The sequence below is a fragment of the Ochotona princeps genome, chromosome 2 (genome assembly GCF_030435755.1).
Source record: "Ochotona princeps isolate mOchPri1 chromosome 2, mOchPri1.hap1, whole genome shotgun sequence".
NCBI lineage: Eukaryota > Metazoa > Chordata > Mammalia > Lagomorpha > Ochotonidae > Ochotona > Ochotona princeps.
This window is the reverse complement of record NC_080833.1, coordinates 120,811,324-120,837,417: the sequence shown is the minus strand read 5'-3', so window position 1 is coordinate 120,837,417 and position 26,094 is coordinate 120,811,324. Positions and strand designations below refer to the sequence as shown.

General features: G+C 48.6%; 1 protein-coding gene across 10 annotated transcripts in view; it reads right to left on the bottom strand.

Moving 5' to 3' along the window:
• Positions 1–1,121: 1,121 nt before the first annotated feature.
• The window catches only part of POU2F1 (POU class 2 homeobox 1), a 163,047-nt gene continuing 138,074 nt past the window's right edge, over positions 1,122–26,094 (bottom strand). For 9 of the 10 annotated variants that reach the window (XM_058660589.1, XM_058660588.1, XM_058660586.1 and 6 more), the window contains 7 exons: positions 12,344–12,485; positions 10,800–10,945; positions 9,318–9,497; positions 7,861–7,966; positions 3,154–3,499; positions 2,503–2,591; positions 1,122–1,660 (listed from right to left, as the gene is read on the bottom strand). In XM_058660589.1, the coding sequence (XP_058516572.1) occupies positions 1,350–1,660; positions 2,503–2,591; positions 3,154–3,499; positions 7,861–7,966; positions 9,318–9,497; positions 10,800–10,945; positions 12,344–12,485 (1,320 nt within the window). In that variant the 3' untranslated portion in view covers positions 1,122–1,349. The remainder of the gene's footprint in view (positions 1,661–2,502; positions 2,592–3,153; positions 3,500–7,860; positions 7,967–9,317; positions 9,498–10,799; positions 10,946–12,343; positions 12,486–26,094) is intronic. The other variant, XM_058660590.1, reaches the window with a different exon arrangement.

Below are 26,094 nucleotides of genomic sequence, written 5' to 3'. Positions count from 1 at the left end.
TCCCTCAGGGTCAGAGGGCTGGAGGAGCTGTCTGGTGGATGGCAGCCCCCGGAGGAAAAGGCGGAACCCTCTGACTCCTGTCATCACATCTCTTCTGCATATATAATTGACAGAAACTAGTCTAGCAGAATTCCTTTAGAAAACGAAAGAAGGGAAATGTTTCCCAACTCCAATAAATCAATTTGATCTTTGTTGAAGTAAGTTAAAGAAGTTTGGATGAAAAACTTCCACAAAACGGAACAAACATACACACATACACACCAACAGTAGGAGCATTTTTTCAGGAGATAAGAAATCAGGAGAACCACCAAGTCAGGTGTCTGCAGTAGTCTTTGCTCTTCGGAACCAAATCCTGCCCCGCAACAGGCACAGCTGTTCCTGTGGCAAATAGTGGAAAGCAGCACTGTTGCACCACAGGATCTGGACCTCAGGGTCATTCAATGATCTGGGGGTGAGTGAGAGCTACAGTTCAGCAGGAATTCCTTCCTACACAAAAGTGTCCCAAAGGCACCACCTGATGGGGGAAGGGGGTGTGTGTGGAATGGGAGTGTTTGCACACACTGCCTTCAGCTTCTGCACCAAGCCTCTTGCATAAGTGGCAAAAGAAAATAATTTTCTAGCACCTCTGTAAGAGTCATCAAGGATAAGGAAACCAGCAAGGACATTTCCCGCAGCTAAGAACTTAAGTCTCCCCTTACCCCAAACCCTCCCTCCCCACAGTGTGGGAGCTCACTGAAACAGGATCCAGGAGCAAGAGACAAACATGTCCAAACTATATATATATATGTATATATATATATATATATAAAAACAATAACAACAGCAATAAGAGATACAGTAATACGGGCCTGCCTAAATTGTACCAGTTAAGAAAGGAACCCCCAACACAAATGATACGATTATAAACACCTTGTTATGACTTAACGGTCTGTACAACAGACCCATAAAAATGATTTTTTTTTAAGAAAAAAAGAAATTTAGACAAACAAGAAATCCCCTTCCTATATTGGAATTGGTAACCCACCTTAACTTGTCATCATGACTGCTGGAAATGATAAGTAGTCCTTCAATTTATATTTTTGTTTGTTTTTGATTATTTTTTGTTTCTGCTTTTTATTTTTAATTTTTGGTTATAAAGTTCTCCAACCCATGAATCGATCCTGAAAAGACAGTGTTTCATTACAAAATTAGGCAAATGTTGTTCCGTCTCCACTCTCTCCGTTTTTCTGGCATGTGTATTCTCTCTTCTCCCCACTGCCCTCACAGCACGGCGAGGGGAAGCCAATCACACTTCTCAGTTGATTCACTGCTGAATGGAGAAGGCTGCTGGCAGCCTGGCACTGCCCTGCTCACTGTGCCTTGGAGGCGGTGGTGGTGGTGGCAGCTGCCCCACTGGCAGAGGCAGCTGTGAAGAGAGAGTTCTGGATGGACTCAGCTGAGGTTGAGGTGGCGTGAAGGCTGGCAACAGGTGTGGAGTTCCCTGTGGATGCGGCGGCGGCAGAGACCAAGCTAACCGGGTTGCTGGTGAGCAGAGAGAGGTTCTGAGGGTTCAGGAACAGAGGGGCAGTCACGATGTTGGGGGCTCCTCCTGCATTGGCAAATACCAGGTTCCCAGTTGCATCCAGTGACGTTATTGGAAGGGAGCCACCAGAAGCCAGAGCTACAAACAAAAACCCCCAAAAACAGGCAGGAGGGAGAATATTAACATCATCCCAGAGAATCCAAACACCACAAAGCTCTACTGAATTTTCCTATGCTTCCATGGGGGAAAGGTCGCCCCAGTTACTGCGGTATCCTGCTGCTAAGCCAAGTTTCTAATTTGGAACAGCCTAAAGGACTGAGAGGTCTAATTCAATCTGATTCACACAGTGGCGTTTTTCCAACTGCCTCCCTGAACTACATAACAGCGAGCATCGTCACATACAAAACTTTGTTGGTAAACACGGAAAACTCTTCACTCTACGGAAGAAATGCTATCCTGGATCACATGTTAAAGAGTAAAAAATGGACTTGGGAAAAAAACCACATAATACAAAACAATTTATACTGCACACTGACAGGGCTGTGGGAGGGGCAGACAGGGATTAACAGTACCTCTGAAGTCCACCTGTGTACTCCAGGCTGCGAATTCACTACAGGAATTTTCAATACAGGACTCTCTTTGGGGAGGAAATGGGTATTGGAAAATCTTTCTTGGCCTACCCTGCTTTGAGGTAGGGATAAGATGAGCTAAACTCGTCAGGGGAAACAAATCTACTTCTGGGTTTTTTCACGTTATTATCAGCACATAAAACCTGATTTTTATAATGCACTAAATTCAGCATATTCCCTGTTCTTAAAAACTGACCTCTATACTTTTGTTATGAAGTTTTTTCACAAAGACATTTTTTCAGACCTCAAGAAAACCTTAACATCAAATTCCCCTCTTCTCATCAAATTCACCTGCAGCAAGGCAGGCAGAGACAGACAGACACACAACACACACACGAGTAGTCTACTGACCTTGAATAGTTGCCAGTGTACTGTTGCTCATCAGAGCTGGGCTGAGAGCACCACCCAGGGTCCCTGGATTGAGACTGAGTAAGGCACCTCTGTAAGTGCAAAAGAGGGTCAGTTTATTACCAGGCAGACACACTTGTCAGTTTGACAACATGCCCAAAGGAATAAGAGAAATGCAAATCCTTCTGGGAGCATGCAAGGAAATCTTTGTTATTTTCCTATATTCTTATATGGTTTGGTTGATGTTTCTGGGATTGGACTCCCCTAATCCATATATACAAACAAGGTTATGGGAATTTCATTGTTACTTTCCTTATCTATGCTTGGGATTTAATGGAGAAAGCACAGAATTCAGAGCTTTCTTCTTCATCTCATCCCTGGGATAATCAATCATCCAGAGTTCTATCTCTCCATGGGGAAATTAAGGTATAGCTATTGCCCCTTCTAGGCAGGCGGAAAATGCAAGTTCAACTATAAGTGAGGTCCTTGTACTGCCAATTATACTACCAATTCAAAGACATTATCTCATTAAAGAGGTATTGTTCCATTTCAGATGGTGATGAGACACCCTCTCCCGCCCTGCACTCTGGCCAAGTAATTCCAGGAATGACTCTCTAGTTTCTTAGCTGTGAAGGCAATGAGGAAACCCCTTACCCAGCCGCAAACTGTGAGGGTGCCATCAGGCCTGGGCTGAGTCCTGCAGCAGCAGCCATGGCAGCAAGACTGGCATTTGCAGGCAACTGTGTAGCTCCTTGGAGGGCGGCAGCTGCTGCCGTTTGCAAGCCTGATGCTGTCACCATCACCTGGCTGGTCCCAAGAGGGGAGGACAGAGGAGCAGAGGTGGTGTGCGTTGTGCTGGTCTCACTGGCACTGGACGCCTCGGAGGTGGAGGCTGAGGCGGAAGGGGAGGGGCTCAGCGAGGGGGAGGTGACTGCCGAGGACGCGGGAGGGGCTGTGGAAATCACGGTGGCCGTGTTGTTAGAGGTTGTGTCTGTAGTGCCTAAAAAGAGAAGTGATTTAGCAAAGGACTCTCTTCAGACAGTTCTGGAAAAACAGCTGCTTTGTCAGTCACACTCTAGAATTAATGGAATAGCTGTCTGACCATCCAGGACCCTGTGGAAATTAACCACAAAAACAAATATTTTAGAGCAAAAGCTATGAACCCTACTTTAGATAAGAACAAAGCCATAACCATGACAGGAACAAAAAACAGTTTTCCATTGTCAATTTCTTGTCCAAAAGAAATAAAAAATCCCGAGAGAATCACAGAGGCCCTATTATGGAATACAGGTGGGGAAGAAACGCAGAAGCAGAAAAGAAAAAGCTTCTGGAAGCTCTTTCTACTTCATTTTTAAAAATTTCTATTTTCCATGATATAGTTCCATGGGCTCAGGGATTTCCCCTTCATTTCCCTTGTATTATTACAGTAGTACAGTTCCTCTCTGGAAGCTTTTTCTCACTAAGCAATTCCCTTGGTACTCTCCATCGAAAAATCTAAACAAGGGCAATGAGAACTGACTTAGGCATTTTCCTAAGTGTCAACCTCACACACTTTATAGTCACAAATATGCGTGTATGACTAGATGCCTTCTTCACACTAAAACATTTAAGTATTCAGTAATGTAAATTAGCTCTCAAAAAGCCCACTGTGGTAAGCCTTTCCTTATCCATAGGAACAAGCAACATAAAATATTATCAATCTCATAAAAGCATGAAAAATGATCTAAGAAATCTGAGAAATTAAAAAAAAATTCAAGAGCCCACTTGAAAAGCAAATTATTTATTTGAAAGGCAGAGTAACAGAGGAGGAGCGGGCAGACGCCCACTGCCTGCAAGCAGCTGCATTTTGATGCCATCTACAAAGATCCTACCCGACAAGGGTTACCAGCGATCAGGAAATCGTCAAAATCACAAAAACAGTTTGTCTAAACTCACTTAATTCACATACCCTACTCTAGGATATAATTAACCATTAAATAAGACCTAAGTGGCATTTTCTTTGGACAGAGTGCTCAAATGAGTTGTACATCACAAATTTACATGGTGAGCTTTTACTGTAATAATTCTGTGAGGGGGGGGCTCGGCAGCGTGGCCTAGTGGCTAAGGTCCTTGCCTTGATCCCATATGGCTGCTGGTTCTAATCCCGGCAGCTCCACTTCCTCTCTATAGCTCCTCCTCTCAGTATATCTGACTTTGGAATAAAAATAAAATAAATCTTTAAAAAAAAAATTCTGTGAGGGATAAAGACTTCCAGACTAATAAAAAATTTATTATCTGAAACTTATAAGACATTGGGCACATTGGGAAAAATTTTAGGAGACAGGAGATATTCCATTTGTCAGTTCCCTTTCCAAATGGCTACAAGGGCTGAAGCTGGGCTGGTCCAAAGCCTGAAGCCTGAAGCATCTTCCTACTCTTTCACATGGGAACAGGAACCCGAGCACCTTGGGCCATCCTTCGCTGCTTTATGAGGCGCATTAGCAGGGAGCTGGACTGGAAGCGCAGCAGCTGGGGGCTGAGCTGTTACGCCATGGCCCCAGTTCAGGAGAAGATTATGAGGGAGGTGGGAGTGACTCAACTCTGATGGTGTCAGAGTCCAAACTCAAGAGTATCAAACAGCGCCAGAGGACAGTCACCTAAAGCCCTGCCAGGAGAAGCACTGATGTCACCACTCCAAACATGGGGGAGGAGAGCTGACTATGGATGGCTGAGAATTCTAGTGTAAATGCTAGCAGGCTTAGGTAAAGATTCTCCTCGTCTTGGGAAACAGAGTATAGTCTCCCCTAACTCATAAACCCTACAATGAACTCTGGCGTTGCTCCATGCATTCACAGTTGATAGTCAGCCCCGCCACTCAGAGCGAAGACTTCTAAGTCCAAGAAATGCTACAGTGGCCGAAAACCCCCTCAGGAATACCAGAGACACACACTGCCATTACGTGAGCTGTAGGATGAAGACACTGGATGTCTTCAGCAAACAGTATGCTGGAGAAATGTGTTATTTCATCAAGCCACAAGAAAAAAAATGAAAAGAATTATGACAGAAATATCAGAGAAAAGGAACTTAATGTAGGAAAGCTATTATCTGGGGCCCAGAGTTGCTCTGGTTCAGGGTTCCAGTCCAGGTTGCTCCATATCCGATCCCGCTCCCTATAACCTGCATGGGAGAGCAATGGAAGTTGGCCCAAGTGCTCGGGGCCTGCCACCAAGATGGGACACCGAGCTCTGGTTCCAGGCTCCTGGCTTCAGTCTGGCCCGGCCCTGGCTACTGTGGCCATCTGGGGAATGAATATGCAAATGGAAGATGTGTCTGCCTTTCAAATACATAATTTTTTTTTAGAGGAAAAGCAATTATTCAAAGAGGACAAAAAATTAAAATTGGGTATGATTTAACATTGGTTAACAAGAGTAAGAAGAAAACCGACAAGGATTTTTGTTATCTTGGCTTTGCACAGCAAGTGTTACTGTCAGACTGCGCCCCTCCCTACAGATTCATCCCCGTGAGCCGGCCCTGCACAGCAGTTTTAGCAACATACTTCTGACGCATTCATTTCCTTCTGTTACATAACAGAGTACCCCAAATTCAGGAGAAACCTATCTCAGTTTCTGTGGATCAGGTCCCAAGACACAGCTCAGCCAAGCCCCCTGCTAAGGCACCGTGAGACTGCGACAAACATCATTCCATACACATACCACTGAAATCATACAAATCACAGGCACTGTCAATCTAACATGCTGTACCTTACAACTTGCTGGGAAGCTAAAGTTTAGTTTATAAGTTACCAGACGGCTGGTGCTAAATGGACAGTAAGCACCAGAGAGGCAGCACCTGATGTTGTTAGTGCCCAACACAATGCTAACTAGTCACCAACAGCTGAATGCTATATGCATGTTCAACAGAGGTCCTTAACTTGTGACCTGCAGGCTGCTACAGCACACTAAGGCCGTGTGTGTGTGTGTATGGAGATGTGGAGGAGGTAGTTACTCGGGAACCTTCTTAAATTTTACTGAACATTCTCTGTTTTCGGTGGGGAAAAGTCCATAGCTTTCAAATTCTCAGCAGTCCAATACTCGAAGAGGTCAAGAAGTATAGTTAAAAATAAATAAATGTTATGATCTTTTCTAATAACTTGGAAATTTCATTAAAACTATTTATTAAATTTCTACCATCCAGTTAGGTCACAGAGCCAACAAGACATTACAAAGTTAAAATAATTTACTAGCAACTAATCTACTCAGTGAACAATTACCCTATGTCCAATGCATTTTGTGCCACAAAAAGACTTGATGACAATATACGTCATTAAAAAAATACTCATATACTTATTTCAAACACAGAGTGAGAGAGAGAGACGGAGAAACCCAGCAACCTCTTACCAACTGGTTCACCTCTCACTCACCCCCCCAAATGGTGACAACAGTGAAAGCTGAATTAGGCTGAAGCTGAGAACCCCAAGTTCCTTCCGAGTCTTCCCCAGTGGGTGGCAGGGACCCAAATACTCGGGACATCATCTGCTTTTCCAGGTGCATCAGTAGGGGTCTGGATTGGAAATGGCACAGCCAGAAAAAGTCTCAGTACTTAACATGTGATGTTGGTGTTGTAGTGAGGTGCCAACAACAGCCCCATTAAGTCATTTTAAATGTATCTAGGAAATTCGTTGATTATTTATTCATTTTCAGAATCAGAATGCCAGACAATGAAATTTCAAAAGGAATACTTAAATCTTTGAGAAGTGTATATAAAACCTATTAGGTAGGACAAATGCATAAATGTAATTCTAATACAGGTAGGCAGAGGTGAATTACACCCTGGGGAAGCTAAAGAATGCTTGTAAGAATGATACAAAAACTGCAGTAGTTTTAACAAGGTCAGACCAAAAACTGTAGCCCAAGATGGTTAACACTGCAAGCTGTAGAGACATTCATAAAAGCCTGGACAGAGCCTTCCTGTGCGCCAGGAATGTGGAAAACAAGACTAGAAATGATCAAGTCTCGACTAGAAATAACCATCTGTGAAATGATGAATTTAGATGTTTTCCACTACGAAGAAAACCACAGCTACTGCAGGTTTTTAAGCAAAAGGAATTACAAGAAAGAAAAAGTTTTTGAAATTTAGCTCTGGAGCAGTGCAGAAGATGGATTACCATGGGGGTAGAACAAAAGAGATAGGAAAATTCTGAGTTACAAGTACCTTTCCTGACAAATTTAACTATGCCTACCTTTTTTTGACTTCAGGTATTCATATGTAACTTTCCAGAAAAGTGTATCTTTACTCAGAGCCTCAATTCACAATTTAATGGCAGCCTCTCTCAGAAACCTACCGTGGGCAAATCATGTCTGAAGCAGCCTGGCTGCAGCTCACCTGTAACAGGGAGATTGGTCACTGTGGCGCTGGCGAGGGGGAGCACGGGGTTAACGGTGAGGGTGGTCGCTGCACTGCTTGTCACAAGGCTCGGCGTGGTAGCCACCTAGAGGTTGGAAATGAAAGCAAGCATGCACAGGGTCATATTTTCATGCTGTCACAAAACAAACCCTTCAAAATCAAAACTCACACTGCACATCTATTTTACTTAACTAGTTTCTGAAATCCCATGTACAACAGAATAAAATAAAAGGGTCAAAGAGGAAATGATTTTATCATCACTCTTTGATCTGGGAACTGGGAAACTTGGTATTGTCTATTTTGAAGATGGTTGCTCACTGTTACAAAAAAATGGCTTTGCCCAGATTTTAAAAAAAAAAAAATGTTCTATCATGTAAGTCCACAAGAAATAGTATCAATTTTAGTGGAAGAAAAGAAACCAAACAAACAGTATGAGAGGATTAGGGAATCTGGAGTTCTTGCATTGCTTTTACTTTTGGTTCTATGGATACAAGACTGCCTTGTTTTTGTTTTAATGAAAGGATATTATGGAAACAACATGAAGAAAAATCATAATAACTCAAATTTCTTTGTGAAAATCTATTTCTGTAGTTCTTAAGCAAAACTAGCACAAATAATTTGATCACAAATTAATCACTGCTATCAAAAAACTTATTTAATGACTAGCGCATAATCACTATCTCATGAACTTTATGATTACACATTAAATCATTTAAAATCAACCCTACCTTTTACTTAATAAACTACAATGTGTTTTTAATGCTGGCTGATTTTACTTTGAAAAGCCTTCCACAGTGGAATAATATCCAGATGAAGTAAAAAACAAATGAACAATCAAGGGACAGAAAAGTGCACTCAATCTTCCTGTCTTTTACAAACTGGTTGGTAACATGGAAGTCACACTTGCAGTCATCTTGAAAATTACCTAGTCTATTCCTAGACCACCTCCTCTTAGATCCCAATGCAAAGAGCACTACTTACTCAATGAGGTCATATTTGAAGGACCATTTGTTGTTTGAGAATAAGGATTTCAGATGACTGCTTTCATACAGGTTCAGAGACAAAGGTTATTTGGGAGCTTACTTAATCACACATGTACAATCTTAGTAAGTTAGGCTTTAGGCTCAGTAGGAATACAAAGTAACTCGAAGGTTTTTTTGAGATGATGGGAATCGACAGCGACTGTGCTATACAGCTTCAGAGTAACCTAATCTACCAGAGAGGGGAACAGCACAAAGAACTTAATGCATCCATTTTCAAAAACAGAAAAATAATGCTCTTGATTATAAATGAAACTTCATTACCTTGGTGACATATAAAAGTTTACTCAAAGTGCACAGATCATGTTTAAGTTACAAAATAAACTGAGTTAACAGTGTTTGTGTAAAACTGTAAAAACGAGGCATGTGCTTGCGGTCTCCACAGTGTTTCCTTACCAGTGAAGTTGGGTTGGGAAAAATTGCCTTGATGGGGGAGCTGCTGGTCCCACCACTGCTGGGTGGGTTGATTCTTTTCTCCTTCTGGCGGCGGTTACAGAACCAAACACGAATCACCTCCTTCTCCATGTTGAGCTGCTCAGCAATCATGCTGATCTCTTCCGAGGTAGGCTTTTGATTCTGAACAGAAATAACAAAACAAAAAACAAAACCAACATATTTTGCAGTAACTTTTTAAACTCCTGGTGTAACCATGTTAGTACATAACTGAACAGAGATAAGCAAGAAATCCCTGTCTTTGACGTCTGACTCCAGCTTCTTACAGAATCAAAAGATAAGTTTACTTTAGCGCAAAAATATTTTGAGACCTGTGCATAATTTTCTTAATGTATACATTTTCCACAAACTTTTTGAAGAGCTTTTGAACCACAATGCCCACCCCTTGGAAGAGACAGAGAAACTAGCTCACTTTTCTCAAATGCTCAGAGGTGTCTGAGCTGGGCCAGGTCCAAAGCCAAAGCGGGGAGCTAGGGAACCCAATTACTTGGGTCTGTATTAGGAGGAAGGTAGAGTTAGGGCTAGCATCCAGGTACTCCATCTGCCCTGGCTGTCAATGTCTTAAATAATAGACCAGAAACTCTTCCATTATGCTACTTTTATTTAACAAAGAGCTTCTAAAGATACACATTGTAATGGGCACCACGTTTACTAAAGTTATTATTAACTTAGAATAATAGTTATTGGTTATTTATATTTTTCACTTTAAAGGTCTATTGATATAGGATAAAATTAACCAACTACTAATATACCCTTATGAATTAGCAGAAATTTAAGTTTTCTTAGCGTTCCATGCACTATTTTGCACCTAACCATAAACCTCTGAGGCTGTAAAGGCAGGTGTTTACAAATGAAAAACCCCAGCTTAAAGAAATCATAAAGAGATCTGCCCAATTACACACTTACTAAGCATCAGAGTTGATAAACACATCTAATCCAATGCTCAACTGAATGTGCTCAAGACTCTTCTAGATTAGAAAAACCAAAAGTTTCTTGGAAGCTTTCATTACCTGATTTATTTAAAAAAGAGAGTGAGCAAGAGTGTGAAATTGTCAACTGCCCATTAGCCTGAATTTCACAGCCTGACCTTCAAGGTCTCTAGTGTTCTGATGCTCTGTCCTAAACTACTCTGTAAGCATTCAGACAATCAAGCAACTAGTGTTCTTCCTGATTACACTGCTTGCTCATTTCCCTGGGCGAAGCTCCTTGCCCTTTCCAGGCTGTGGAATGAATTCCCAAGCATCTTACATCTGCTGCCCTCTCCTCACACTGAGTGGTCACCCAGATGTGAGCACAGCAGCCTTGAATTCTTACTCCTACAGTAACTTAGAAGTCAGTAACTTAGAAGCTGTTACAATCATAATGTTGTTAGCATCAGTACCACACAGACAATTCCACGGACATGCAGTTAAAAACCTCTCCAACCTCCAAGAAACTCTTCTCTAAGGCCACACGGATGTTGGTCTCTATGCTGGTGCGTTTCTTCCTCCTACGGTTCAAACCCTCAACTCCCTGCCCTGGAGAGTTCAGGGCACTTGGGCTGGAGAGCGCCGAATCCGATGAGAGGTTCTCTGAGAATGAAGAAAACACGGAGATAGAATTATCTGAGCATAATCATTTGCAATTAATACTGATATTAACTAAGAAAGTATTTTAAGCTATGAGCAAACAGGAAAAGGTTCTCACATAACCTACATTAGGACATTATTCACCACCATGGGTCTTTCAATTGCCCTTACTGACGCTCTTCATCCCCAAATGGTTGAACATACTGTCTCCACTCCTCCTGAGAAAGCAGAAATTTACAGTTCCGAGCCTTAGACTCAGATCTCTTTCTCATTCTGTTCTTGTCATTTGCTTTGTTTCCTTATGACTTTGGAAACAAAAACAAGAAAAGCTTCCTGGAAGTTACTGGATGTGTAACATTGTACATGATCTCCCATGTTACTAGGATAAAAACAAAAGAAAAAAAATACTTCTAAATGCCCTACAACTAAAACAGGTTTCCTTCATTTAGTAGTTTGATAATCCGGGGCATGTTAAAGCATGGCTGAGTTATGCAATGTGAAAGGAAGCAGGTGGAGACCAGTGTTTCTTCTCTGCAGAATTCTGAATGGCTGTAGACAGCTGACCTTCACTCACAGGCACTGAGTCCAGCTGTCCAAGGATGAGTGCTTTGGTTTGTCTTTTCCAAAGACCTAAATTTTATTCGCATCTGCAATGAGAACCACAGTCAAAGGACTGCTCAGGTTCCTGGTAGCTCTCGCAATCTATGGTGCTAAGGCTTAAAGTAAAGCTTCCCAAAAGGAGTAGCCCAACTTTTAATATGAAAAACAAAAGGCAGAAACAAGTGCTGTGATAAGTTCCCAAGGAAGAAACAAAAACTTTTTTAAGTTTCACTCAAAACACAGGACTTCCACGTCTTTCAGAAGCATTTGTGTGTCTTTAGTCCTGGCTCAAATGAGTAATATTTCAGTTAAAACTGATAATAACTTCTACTGTAATTACAGAACATCACTTTGATAATGATTGACCTATTTATTTGAAAGGCAAATAGAGACAGAGATCTTCTATCCACAGGCTCACATCTCAAATGCTCATGACAGCTGGAGCTGGCTAAGCCAGAGCAGGGGCTCTGGACTCGCTCTGACTCCCCCTCACAGGTGGTGGGGACCTGAGGGCTGGAGCATCATCTGCTGCGCAGCAGGATGCTAGAAAGGGAAGCAGAATCGAGATTCAAACTCAGGCACTTGGATAAGGACCTGGGGGGTATCCCAGGCAGCACCTTCACTGCTCTGTCACTCCTCAAATATGTACCTGAATTAGACAAAGCCATCACCGGCAAGGACTTTCCCAAGGTCAGTAAGCTTCAAGGCTCTACAGTAGCAGTAATACAACACTCCCTCCATCTTTTATGACTCCTTTAAAATTCTAATGGACACCAAAGAAATTTCTTATACATGACTTACCTGCATCATTTAGCCACTTCTCTAAAAGTGGCTTTAATTTGCACATGTTCTTGAAGCTGAGGTTCAAGGCTTCAAAGCGAGAGATGGTAGTTTGGCTGAAGTCATTTCCATACAGTTTACCCATAGCGAGCCCGACATCACCCTGCAATGCAGACCAGGAAGGGGGAAGAGAACAGGAGAGTCATCTCAGCAACGTTTCCGGCCTCTGCTCCAGTCACTGCTCTAGACAAAGGATCAATACGTGTTTCATTTCCGGGTCCCACTAACCTCACCCCTAGAGCTGACCCGGTAGCTCTTGATTACGACCCTGTTCAACACCATGCCACAGACTGCATTTTTAACCTCTTCTTGCTATCTTATGTAATAATTTAGATAAAATCTCCATTAAGTCTCAAAAGATAATGCTAATATCCCCTCGAGCTCTTAAATAGATACAATCAAATTGATTTAAGTAAGTTTTTAAAACTGACTTATTTGTATCACCTCCAGGGAAATAACTTCCTAGAAAACTTTATTTCTGAACTAACCAAACTTCCCATGAATCACTTTAAAAATTAGAAATGATCTGCTGTTCTTCCCCTGCCCTCATGAAGTACTGCTGGAAGCTGTGAAAAATCTATTTTCACTCTTAGTTTGGATTTCAAAGTTGGTTACAAAAAACAGCTATTTCTAAAAGACCACTTTTGTAACCATTATAGAGATAAAAATTCACAGTAGAGAAGTTTGACCCATTTAGTCAAACCCTCATGGGCACTGGAAACTTAGTAACCTTACAGCAATGATCCTCTGAATATATTACAAAAGAAATTTTTCTCTGTAAGCCTACAACCTTTGAAATGTACACAGTACTGTTCTTCCAGCTGAATCTCTTGTTCAAACCAGAAAAAAAAGTAAAACCTAAAAAATTATTTAATTTACAGGTAACAGAAACTTATGGAATTTAAATGATTCACCTATTTACTTCAGTTAGCTTACAGACAGGCCAGAATATAATGACAACATTTCTGGTCTGAAGACCCACACAGCCAACACTACCAGGAAACAGCCAACTCCCTACTCTCTTGCAAACACTTCCTTTCAACTGGATGCCTATACCCCATCCATCCTTTGGATACTGCATTCATTATTGACAGACACCACCCACAAATGTCTATTTCAATGGCAATAAATCTACATGGAATGCATTAAAATCCCAGTTGCTCTGCGCAACTGGCCCTTCTGAGTGCTCAGCAGCCACAAGTGAGTGTTGCTGCTCTATCAGACATCACAAACAGGGTATCTGCACCACTGCAGAACGTTCTCATGACAGCTCACACGACTCCAGTGAACTGCTCAGTGACACGTCAGGAGAGTTAAAGCAGGGCAAAGATGCTACACATTCTATTTATATAAAATATATCTAAAGGTACAAATAGACACGTTAAGCTGTATCTATGTGGTTTTTTTTTTGTTGTTTGTTTGTTTGTTTTTTACTTATTTGGAATGCAGAGACAGGAAGCAGGGAGAGGGAGGCAGGGCACATGCACACACTAGTTTACTTCACAAATGCCTGCAATGGCCAACATGAAGCCAGGAGTCAGGAAATCCATTCCAGCCTCCCAAGAGCAAGACAGGACCAAGTACTTGGGCTTTCATCCTCTTCCTCTCTCAGGTGCAGCAGGGAGCTGGCCTGGAAGCCTGCAGTAGCTAGGACTGACACGGCAGGGAGCTGGCCTGGAAGCCTGGAGCAGCCAGGACTCAAATTGCCACTCTTACCTGAGACGTGGGCTTCCCAAACGGTGGCTAACTTGGTGGGCGACATCATCTGCTCCCATATTTAAACATTCTTATTTAATCTAATTTCATTTAATAAACAAATATTCTCTCAATATCTTCAGATTTCAAGCACTGCACTTACGCTTTATATCATAGAATCATGCTTTGCTTACTTATCTTGGTTAGGTTACAGCTTTCTAAAAAGTATCTTTGTACTTCTTGATCGTAAGACTTCATGCAGAGGCAAGCATTATTGAAAAGAGGATTAAGCTGCTGCTTGAGACACTGCCATCCCACTGCACAATGCCAGTTTGAGTTTTGGCTGTTCTGCTTCGTACCTAGTTTACCGCTAAGATGCCTGGGATGGTAGAGAAAGTTAGACCAAGTACCTGGGTCTCCGTTACCCATGTGGAAGACAAGTGAATGGAGTTCTGGGCTCCTCGTTTCAGCACCACCCAGAGCTGGCTGTTGTGGCCATTTCGGGGAGTGAACCAAGAGAAGAAAGATCTTTGTCTTTCTGGCTCTCCTTCTCTATAAGCCTTTCAAATACATTTTTTCCAATGATTCAGTTTCTTTATCTGAAAGTTAGAGTTACATAGAGAGAGGAACAGACAGAAAGAAGCAAACCAGCAAAAAAATCTGCTGGTTTGCTCTCCAGGTGGCTGCAACAGCCAGGAACAGGTCAGGCAACAGCCAAGAGCCAGGAGCTGCTTTGGGTCTCCCAGTCCCTGTGATGGCAGAGGTCCAAACACCTGGGCCACCTTTCACTGCTTCTCAGCAGCCATTGGCAGGGAGCTGGATCAGAAGCGGAGCAGCTGGCACACAAACCTGTGCCCGCAGGAATGTTGCTGGTGTAGGCGGCAGCCTCACCACTAAACCACAGGATCAGCCCCTCAACCTTTTTTATTTAATTATCACATCATATTAAGTATAAGAAACTATTTCTTTAGTTCATGATAGAAATAAAGCTACTACACAGAGGCGAGCCGAGGGCTGCGGGAGAGGACGTCTAGCTCGGATCCCGAACCCAGTCCGCCATGTGCCCATGGCTCATGGCGGGCTGGGCCCGGACATGCCTGGGTGCGGCCTGCTTCCTTCTGGGGTGAGTACGCCGAGGGGGGAGGCCTCCGTGACTGGGCATGTCCGGGACCCACCCAACACCCTCATTGGGTGGTGGGTGAACGGGATTGGGCAGGGGCGCAACCTCGGGCCTGCAGGATTTAACTTCCGGCTGCCAGAGGCGAGCCGAGGGCTGCGGGAGAGGACGTCTAGCTCGGATCCCGAACCCAGTCCGCCATGTGCCCATGGCTCATGGCGGGCTGGGCCCGGACATGCCTGGGTGCGGCCTGCTTCCTTCTGGGGTGAGTACGCCGAGGGGGGAGGCCTCCGTGACTGGGCATGTCCGGGACCCACCCAACACCCTCATTGGGTGGTGGGTGAACGGGATTGGGGAGGGGCGCAACCTCGGGCCTGCAGGATTTAACTTCCGGCTGCCAGAGGCGAGCCGAGGGCTGCGGGAGAGGACGTCTAGCTCGGATCCCGAACCCAGTCCGCCATGTGCCCATGGCTCATGGCGGGCTGGGCCCGGACATGCCTGGGTGCGGCCTGCTTCCTTCTGGGGTGAGTACGCCGAGGGGGGAGGCCTCCGTGACTGGGCATGTCCGGGACCCACCCAACACCCTCATTGGGTGGTGGGTGAACGGGATTGGGGAGGGGCGCAACCTCGGGCCTGCAGGATTTAACTTCCGGCTGCCAGAGGCGAGCCGAGGGCTGCGGGAGAGGACGTCTAGCTCGGATCCCGAACCCAGTCCGCCATGTGCCCATGGCTCATGGCGGGCTGGGCCTGGACATGCCTGGGTGCGGCCTGCTTCCTTCTGGGGTGAGTACGCCGAGGGGGGAGGCCTCCGTGACTGGGCATGTCCGGGACCCACCCAACACCCTCATTGGGTGGTGGGTGAACGGGATTGGGGAGGGGCGCAACCTCGGGCCTGCAGGATTTAACTTCCGGCTGCCAGAGGCGAGCCGAGGGCTGCGGGAGAGGACGTCTAGCTCGGATCCCGAACCCAGTCCGCCATGTGCCCATGGCTCATGGCGGGCTGGGCCCGGACATGCCTGGGTGCGGCCTGCTTCCTTCTGGGGTGAGTACGCCGACGGGGGAGGCCTCCGTGACTGGGCATGTCCGGGACCCACCCAACACCCTCATTGGGTGGTGGGTGAACGGGATTGGGGAGGGGCGCAACCTCGGGCCTGCAGGATTTAACTTCCGGCTGCCAGAGGCGAGCCGAGGGCTGCGGGAGAGGACGTCTAGCTCAGATCCCGAACCCAGTCCGCCATGTGCCCATGGCTCATGGCAGGCTGGGCCCGGACATGCCTGGGTGCGGCCTGCTTCCTTCTGGGGTGAGTACGCCGAGGGGGGAGGCCTCCGTGACTGGGCATGTCCGGGACCCACCCAACACCCTCATTGGGTGGTGGGTGAACGGGATTGGGGAGGGGCGCAACCTCGGGCCTGCAGGATTTAACTTCCGGCTGCCAGAGGCGAGCCGAGGGCTGCGGGAGAGGACGTCTAGCTCGGATCCCGAACCCAGTCCGCCATGTGCCCATGGCTCATGGCGGGCTGGGCCCGGACATGCCTGGGTGCGGCCTGCTTCCTTCTGGGGTGAGTACGCCGAGGGGGGAGGCCTCCGTGACTGGGCATGTCCGGGACCCACCCAACACCCTCATTGGGTGGTGGGTGAACGGGATTGGGGAGGGGCGCAACCTCGGGCCTGCAGGATTTAACTTCCGGCTGCCAGAGGCGAGCCGAGGGCTGCGGGAGAGGACGTCTAGCTCGGATCCCGAACCCAGTCCGCCATGTGCCCATGGCTCATGGCAGGCTGGGCCCGGACATGCCTGGGTGCGGCCTGCTTCCTTCTGGGGTGAGTACGCCGAGGGGGGAGGCCTCCGTGACTGGGCATGTCCGGGACCCACCCAACACCCTCATTGGGTGGTGGGTGAACGGGATTGGGGAGGGGCGCAACCTCGGGCCTGCAGGATTTAACTTCCGGCTGCCAGAGGCGAGCCGAGGGCTGCGGGAGAGGACGTCTAGCTCGGATCCCGAACCCAGTCCGCCATGTGCCCATGGCTCATGGCAGGCTGGGCCCGGACATGCCTGGGTGCGGCCTGCTTCCTTCTGGGGTGAGTACGCCGAGGGGGGAGGCCTCCGTGACTGGGCATGTCCGGGACCCACCCAACACCCTCATTGGGTGGTGGGTGAACGGGATTGGGGAGGGGCGCAACCTCGGGCCTGCAGGATTTAACTTCCGGCTGCCAGAGGCGAGCCGAGGGCTGCGGGAGAGGACGTCTAGCTCGGATCCCGAACCCAGTCCGCCATGTGCCCATGGCTCATGGCGGGCTGGGCCCGGACATGCCTGGGTGCGGCCTGCTTCCTTCTGGGGTGAGTACGCCGAGGGGGGAGGCCTCCGTGACTGGGCATGTCCGGGACCCACCCAACACCCTCATTGGGTGGTGGGTGAACGGGATTGGGGAGGGGCGCAACCTCGGGCCTGCAGGATTTAACTTCCGGCTGCCAGAGGCGAGCCGAGGGCTGCGGGAGAGGACGTCTAGCTCGGATCCCGAACCCAGTCCGCCATGTGCCCATGGCTCATGGCGGGCTGGGCCCGGACATGCCTGGGTGCGGCCTGCTTCCTTCTGGGGTGAGTACGCCGAGGGGGGAGGCCTCCGTGACTGGGCATGTCCGGGACCCACCCAACACCCTCATTGGGTGGTGGGTGAACGGGATTGGGGAGGGGCGCAACCTCGGGCCTGCAGGATTTAACTTCCGGCTGCCAGAGGCGAGCCGAGGGCTGCGGGAGAGGACGTCTAGCTCGGATCCCGAACCCAGTCCGCCATGTGCCCATGGCTCATGGCGGGCTGGGCCCGGACATGCCTGGGTGCGGCCTGCTTCCTTCTGGGGTGAGTACGCCGAGGGGGGAGGCCTCCGTGACTGGGCATGTCCGGGACCCACCCAACACCCTCATTGGGTGGTGGGTGAACGGGATTGGGGAGGGGCGCAACCTCGGGCCTGCAGGATTTAACTTCCGGCTGCCAGAGGCGAGCCGAGGGCTGCGGGAGAGGACGTCTAGCTCGGATCCCGAACCCAGTCCGCCATGTGCCCATGGCTCATGGCGGGCTGGGCCCGGACATGCCTGGGTGCGGCCTGCTTCCTTCTGGGGTGAGTACGCCGAGGGGGGAGGCCTCCGTGACTGGGCATGTCCGGGACCCACCCAACACCCTCATTGGGTGGTGGGTGAACGGGATTGGGGAGGGGCGCAACCTCGGGCCTGCAGGATTTAACTTCCGGCTGCCAGAGGCGAGCCGAGGGCTGCGGGAGAGGACGTCTAGCTCGGATCCCGAACCCAGTCCGCCATGTGCCCATGGCTCATGGCAGGCTGGGCCCGGACATGCCTGGGTGCGGCCTGCTTCCTTCTGGGGTGAGTACGCCGAGGGGGGAGGCCTCCGTGACTGGGCATGTCCGGGACCCACCCAACACCCTCATTGGGTGGTGGGTGAACGGGATTGGGGAGGGGCGCAACCTCGGGCCTGCAGGATTTAACTTCCGGCTGCCAGAGGCGAGCCGAGGGCTGCGGGAGAGGACGTCTAGCTCGGATCCCGAACCCAGTCCGCCATGTGCCCATGGCTCATGGCGGGCTGGGCCCGGACATGCCTGGGTGCGGCCTGCTTCCTTCTGGGGTGAGTACGCCGAGGGGGGAGGCCTCCGTGACTGGGCATGTCCGGGACCCACCCAACACCCTCATTGGGTGGTGGGTGAACGGGATTGGGGAGGGGCGCAACCTCGGGCCTGCAGGATTTAACTTCCGGCTGCCAGAGGCGAGCCGAGGGCTGCGGGAGAGGACGTCTAGCTCGGATCCCGAACCCAGTCCGCCATGTGCCCATGGCTCATGGCGGGCTGGGCCCGGACATGCCTGGGTGCGGCCTGCTTCCTTCTGGGGTGAGTACGCCGAGGGGGGAGGCCTCCGTGACTGGGCATGTCCGGGACCCACCCAACACCCTCATTGGGTGGTGGGTGAACGGGATTGGGGAGGGGCGCAACCTCGGGCCTGCAGGATTTAACTTCCGGCTGCCAGAGGCGAGCCGAGGGCTGCGGGAGAGGACGTCTAGCTCGGATCCCGAACCCAGTCCGCCATGTGCCCATGGCTCATGGCGGGCTGGGCCCGGACATGCCTGGGTGCGGCCTGCTTCCTTCTGGGGTGAGTACGCCGAGGGGGGAGGCCTCCGTGACTGGGCATGTCCGGGACCCACCCAACACCCTCATTGGGTGGTGGGTGAACGGGATTGGGGAGGGGCGCAACCTCGGGCCTGCAGGATTTAACTTCCGGCTGCCAGAGGCGAGCCGAGGGCTGCGGGAGAGGACGTCTAGCTCGGATCCCGAACCCAGTCCGCCATGTGCCCATGGCTCATGGCGGGCTGGGCCCGGACATGCCTGGGTGCGGCCTGCTTCCTTCTGGGGTGAGTACGCCGAGGGGGGAGGCCTCCGTGACTGGGCATGTCCGGGACCCACCCAACACCCTCATTGGGTGGTGGGTGAACGGGATTGGGGAGGGGCGCAACCTCGGGCCTGCAGGATTTAACTTCCGGCTGCCAGAGGCGAGCCGAGGGCTGCGGGAGAGGACGTCTAGCTCGGATCCCGAACCCAGTCCGCCATGTGCCCATGGCTCATGGCGGGCTGGGCCCGGACATGCCTGGGTGCGGCCTGCTTCCTTCTGGGGTGAGTACGCCGAGGGGGGAGGCCTCCGTGACTGGGCATGTCCGGGACCCACCCAACACCCTCATTGGGTGGTGGGTGAACGGGATTGGGGAGGGGCGCAACCTCGGGCCTGCAGGATTTAACTTCCGGCTGCCAGAGGCGAGCCGAGGGCTGCGGGAGAGGACGTCTAGCTCGGATCCCGAACCCAGTCCGCCATGTGCCCATGGCTCATGGCGGGCTGGGCCCGGACATGCCTGGGTGCGGCCTGCTTCCTTCTGGGGTGAGTACGCCGAGGGGGGAGGCCTCCGTGACTGGGCATGTCCGGGACCCACCCAACACCCTCATTGGGTGGTGGGTGAACGGGATTGGGGAGGGGCGCAACCTCGGGCCTGCAGGATTTAACTTCCGGCTGCCAGAGGCGAGCCGAGGGCTGCGGGAGAGGACGTCTAGCTCGGATCCCGAACCCAGTCCGCCATGTGCCCATGGCTCATGGCGGGCTGGGCCCGGACATGCCTGGGTGCGGCCTGCTTCCTTCTGGGGTGAGTACGCCGAGGGGGGAGGCCTCCGTGACTGGGCATGTCCGGGACCCACCCAACACCCTCATTGGGTGGTGGGTGAACGGGATTGGGGAGGGGCGCAACCTCGGGCCTGCAGGATTTAACTTCCGGCTGCCAGAGGCGAGCCGAGGGCTGCGGGAGAGGACGTCTAGCTCGGATCCCGAACCCAGTCCGCCATGTGCCCATGGCTCATGGCGGGCTGGGCCCGGACATGCCTGGGTGCGGCCTGCTTCCTTCTGGGGTGAGTACGCCGAGGGGGGAGGCCTCCGTGACTGGGCATGTCCGGGACCCACCCAACACCCTCATTGGGTGGTGGGTGAACGGGATTGGGGAGGGGCGCAACCTCGGGCCTGCAGGATTTAACTTCCGGCTGCCAGAGGCGAGCCGAGGGCTGCGGGAGAGGACGTCTAGCTCGGATCCCGAACCCAGTCCGCCATGTGCCCATGGCTCATGGCGGGCTGGGCCAGGGCGGCCAGTGCGCCATTTGGCGCCAGGCTGTGCCTACTGGCCGCCCGGCCGGAGAGCTCTGGGGTATTGGACATCTGAATCGCTGCTGAGATAGCTCTAGAGTGACCCCACTGTTTCTGGGATCTGAGTCAATCCTAAAGATTCCCAATGCCAGTAACTCTTGCTTTGAAGAACTTCCAATCCCTTAATAATGCTGAGCTTTGAACACCTATCAAGTAAAAGATAAGCTCCGGCTTGTGTAGCAGGCTGGCACCTAATGGTCCTCGGAGCAACCACGTGCAGGTGCGTGATTTACAGCTAGGAACGGTCCCAATCTGGGAAGCCACAGCTGGGATGAGGTTCCCACCAAGGGGTGTATGTGCTGGAATGGGGGCTGCGTTCTATCTAGGAAACAGTTGCAGTCACCCGAGGCACTAGTGTGGGCTGGGATTGGATGCACCAGGCCGGTTCAGATCCCAGCACCATCTGGTGTTATGGAGAAACAGGGTAGATGTGGGACTGACTAGGCTGGGTCTCAATCCCCTTCTGAGCCATGTGTGAGCTGTATGTGGGTATGGACGAGCCATGGCTGGGCTGAAACATCCAACAACAAGAGTCAGAATGGGGTGAAAGCCAGCCAGGAAAAGCCACTGTTCCTGCTAGGACAGGAGGTGAACTGAGTAGGGTTGGCTCAAGAACCCCCTGGCAAGCGCAAAATCTGGCATTGGGAGGGGTTCTGATGGAGGAGCCTGGGCAACTCCTCTGGCAGGACACAGTCCCTGCAGGTAAGCGCGAGAAGCATGATTGGAAACAGCCCAGAATAGGCCATGGAAAGTTTCCCACTGGCATGCATTCGGCATGGGTCAGGAGCAGGCCAGGCTGAATCAGTTCATGTCATCCTCTGGCAAATCCGATCACCAGAACAGAGTGTGGAATGGGCCGGGTTTGGTTGCGACAAAACCAGTACACATTCTGGAACGCCAGGGCGTGGTTGCCTGTACTGGATATGAATGCAACACCCATCCAGCACACGTGAGATCCAGGAAGGGAGGGGCAGAGCTGGCGGGGGGGTTAAGGCGCTGGTCCCCTCGCTGGACAACCACTCCCACTGGAGAGTGTTGGCTGGGATAGAGACAGACACGACTAAGCAAGGCTACAACACCTGTGCGCTGCATGTGGACAAGATCAGGGCCACAGCATCAGCTGGCAGAAGCTGGCACTGGGGACTAATTCTGTCAAGTCAAATCACAGGACCACCTAAAGAGTGCATAAACCGGGACAGAGAGACCTGGGAGGGAAAAAGTGGGTTCCCCCTTCTTGGGTCACTATTCCCGTGGGAGGGCATGAAAACTAGGACGGGGGCTGGGATGGCTAGACAGAGGCACTCAACAACATCTGTGAGGGCTGGATGGTTGAGTCGATTAGATAGAACTAAGCTTTAATACCCATTGACAAGTACCAGAGCCAAATGGGATGGGGGACAGACTGGTCTTCTGCTACACAAATTGGCAAACCAGGGTAGGGGGCAGGCTTGGTGGGGGTTATTGTGGGTCGCCCCGACTAGGCTGCAGCTCCCACTGGTTGATGTAAGGGCCGAACCAGACTGGACTGCAACACCCATTGGTTCCAGTGCAACTCGGGACTGAAAACAGAACCAACACAGCAATTGCAACCACCAGCTGATCAGGGTGATGGACTGTGCCGGGCCCTGTGCTTGCTAGAACATACAAGAATCTGGTCTGGGAATACCTCAAAGTATCTTTGGAGATCTCCCCACTTGAACTGCTGGACTCAGAATTCTAACCAAGAAAAGACAGAAGACAGAACAGGACAATCATTCATCTCAGCTACATGTTGGCAGCGAAATATGGGACAAATGGAAACTTCATGATGGACCATATCAATCAGTGGACCACCTCATCGAGCGAAACTGGCAGTGACTCATAACTGGAGAACTATTAACTCCACTTGAGCACATATCTCAGAGCATGCCCCACATATGGGACTTGGGGTGGGCGGGAAACCGGGTGGGGCTTCTCCCTCAATACCCCCTTTTACCTCAGATACATGATGGAAACAATATGGACATAATAGCATTGCCCACCTCCCTATCCCCCTGAACCTTTTTTTTTTTTTTCCTTCTCTTTCTTGATTTTCCTTCAACTATAGTTAACTATGTAAAGATTGTCAACAACAATACAATAAAATGGATTATATATATAAAAAAAAAAAAAAAAAAAAAAAGAAATAAAGCTACTGCCATTAACTAACTAGAACAATGGCAATAAATGACAAATCCACCTGAGCTTTGTAATGTGATTTAATTCACATTTAGATTGTTTAATTAAATAAAAGCAAAAACGTCTTCCAGTTAATGTACTAATCATATTAAACTGGTACACACTAGCTCCATGTGCCTCTAAATCGCAATCATCTTGGTCTTTTCCTCATGAAAATAAAAAATGTTTTCAGATAACTCATCTGTAACATGAACAATATAATATCCCTCTGGTGCTTTCACAGAGCAAAAGGGAGAAAGGCGCCTTTGTCCCTGGGCCTGGGAAAACGCAAAATACACATGGGATATATGCGTGACACTGTGACCTGCTTCCTAATGACAGTACACACAGTAAGCCACTGCACAGGCAGAAAACATCTAATAACACATGCATTTACTTGGGAAATAGGAATTACTTTGGTTCAACAAATAATTTTCATGGCTAACCTCTTTCTCTGTTTATGTATACAAATTAAGTTAACTGGACACAAAGCAACATTTATATAACTACAATTGAAATACTGACTGAAAAATAAAGACTTATCAGGCTACTTTTCCCACTGTGCACCGGTACTATGTGTTCTGAGCAAATACCACCAAAGTTTCAAAGTCATTTCAATAGTAAATGCCCATACCAAAATACAAGATAAACTTCTCAAGCAGAACACCAGACCACAAATAAATTCCTTTAAATAGAAGGGAAGTGACAGCGAGTGTCTGTAAGCACACCAATAATACAACAGAACTTCAAAAAGTGTGTAGAAAAATGAGATAGGTGGCCCGGCACAAGGCTCAGCAGCTAAATCCTTGCCTTGTACCCACCATGATCCCCTATGGGATCCCGGCTGCTCCACTGCACATCCAGCTCCCTGCTTGTCACCTGGGAAAGCAATAGAGGACAGCTCAAAGCCTTGGGACCCTGCACCCACATGGGAGGCCCGGAAGAAGCTCCTGGCTCCTGGCTTCGGATTGGCTCAGCTCTGGCTGTTGCAGCTACTTGAGGAGTGAACCAGCAGATCTTTCTATCTGTAAAATACGCCTTTCCAGTAAAAATAAATAACTATTTTAAGAAAACAAAAATAAATATGGAATAGGTAAAAAATTTTGACAGTTATGCATAGTTTTTTCATAATATGCTATTTACAAGAAACTTTATGAAGATTGTACATTAGGCAAAATGCTACAGAAAAGTAAAACACCATGTAGGTGAAATTAAATATATCATTTAAAAAGCTCGGCTATTAACTTCAAAAGCACAGGTACAAAGAAATATCTTCCATATGGTGCTTCATTCCAGCAAAATGCCCCAACAACCAGGATATAAAGCCAGGCTGAAGACAGGAGGCGAGAACTTCAGCTGGGCCTCTCACATGGGTAGCATGGACTCAAGCACTTGAACCTGCTGCCAGCCAGGGTGCACATTAGCAGGAAGCTGGGAGCTGGAAGTAGAACTCCAAACCCAGGCACTGGTAGAGGATGGTGCAGCTATGCCCGTGGTGGCGCATTAACTTCACGGTGCTACAGCACCTGCCTGTAGAGGCTTTCTTTTTTCCAAGATTAATTTACTCTTACTTGAAAGCCAGAGTTAGAGAGAGAAGGAGAGTGAGAGAAATCCTCCCTCTGTTGGCTCACTCCCCAAATGGCAGCAATGGCCAGGAGTGTTGAGCCAATCTGAAGTGAGGAGTTGGGAGTTTCTTCCAGTTGCCCACGTAGGTACAGGGCCCCATGGATCTGAGCCACCCTTTGCTGCATTTCCAGGCCACAAGCAGAGAGTTGGATCAGAAGCGGGGTAGTCGAGACCAGAAGCGGTGCTCTGGTGAGATGCCAAGTGCCACAAGCGGAGGCTTAGTCCACAATGCACCAGCCCTTCTCTAGAAAGGTTTTAAAAAGCTGTAATCTTGGTGTATCACTTGGGTACCAATCTCCCAGAGCACTCAAGAATTCTCTGTACTAACAGCTTAAACTTTGAAGCACTGCTTAAATGTCTAACTTATACTAACTTAAGTTTAACTTACCCCAGTCAATTTAGTTTTATTTTTCTTTTTAAAGTAGGTCAGATCAGAAGCTTCAAAAGTACCTACATGTTTTTGGATTGTAATACATCTATTCATAGCAGACTCCTCACAAATGTAACTACATTCCTCCAAAATTATATTTGTTTAGCAATTATTTTATGTCCCTAACACATAATTATTTCTTTGGGCAAAAAACATATGCCAAGGCCCCGGTGTAGTAGCCTAGTGGCTAAAGTCCTTGCCTTGCCGGGATCCCATATGGTCACTGGTTCTAATCCCGGCAGCCACACTTCCCATCCAGCTCCCTGCCTGTGACCTGGGAAAGCAGTCCAGGATGGCCCAAAGCCTTGGGACCCTGCACCCATGTGGGAGACCTGGGAGAAGGCTCTGGGCTTTAATTTGGTGCAGCTCTGGCTTTTGTGGCTGCTTGGGGAATGCACCATCGGACGGAAGATCTTCCTGTCTGTCTCTCCTCTGTATATCTGACCTTCCAATAATAAAAAAAAAATAAGTAAGTGTTTAAAAAAATATGCCCAAAGGAATACAAGAAAGATGAGGCACCCTCAAAAAGTTCAGGGAAAATGTGTATTATTAAAAAAAAAAAAAACTACATGGATTTCAAAACTTTCTGGCAATTAAACTTATGTTTTAATTCCATTTTTCCACAAATTTTTTGAAGTCCCCAAAGTCTGTTCCTGAAAACACCTAGAACACATGCAGGGACATGACCTGCAGTTGCTGGATCCAGCAGAGCAGGTGGCGTACTCCCTTATTTCCACTCCAAATACCTTGGGGAGTGTTCCTATGGTTGCTTCAAAGTCAAACAGTAGTTATGTCCTCTGGAAAGGAAACACCATTGTTTTCTGATTTCACAAAACATCTGATCCAATCCATACTTCCTTTTTTTCTTCCATCCAATCATTTTACATCACTTTATGTAACTAGCACCTAGCTGA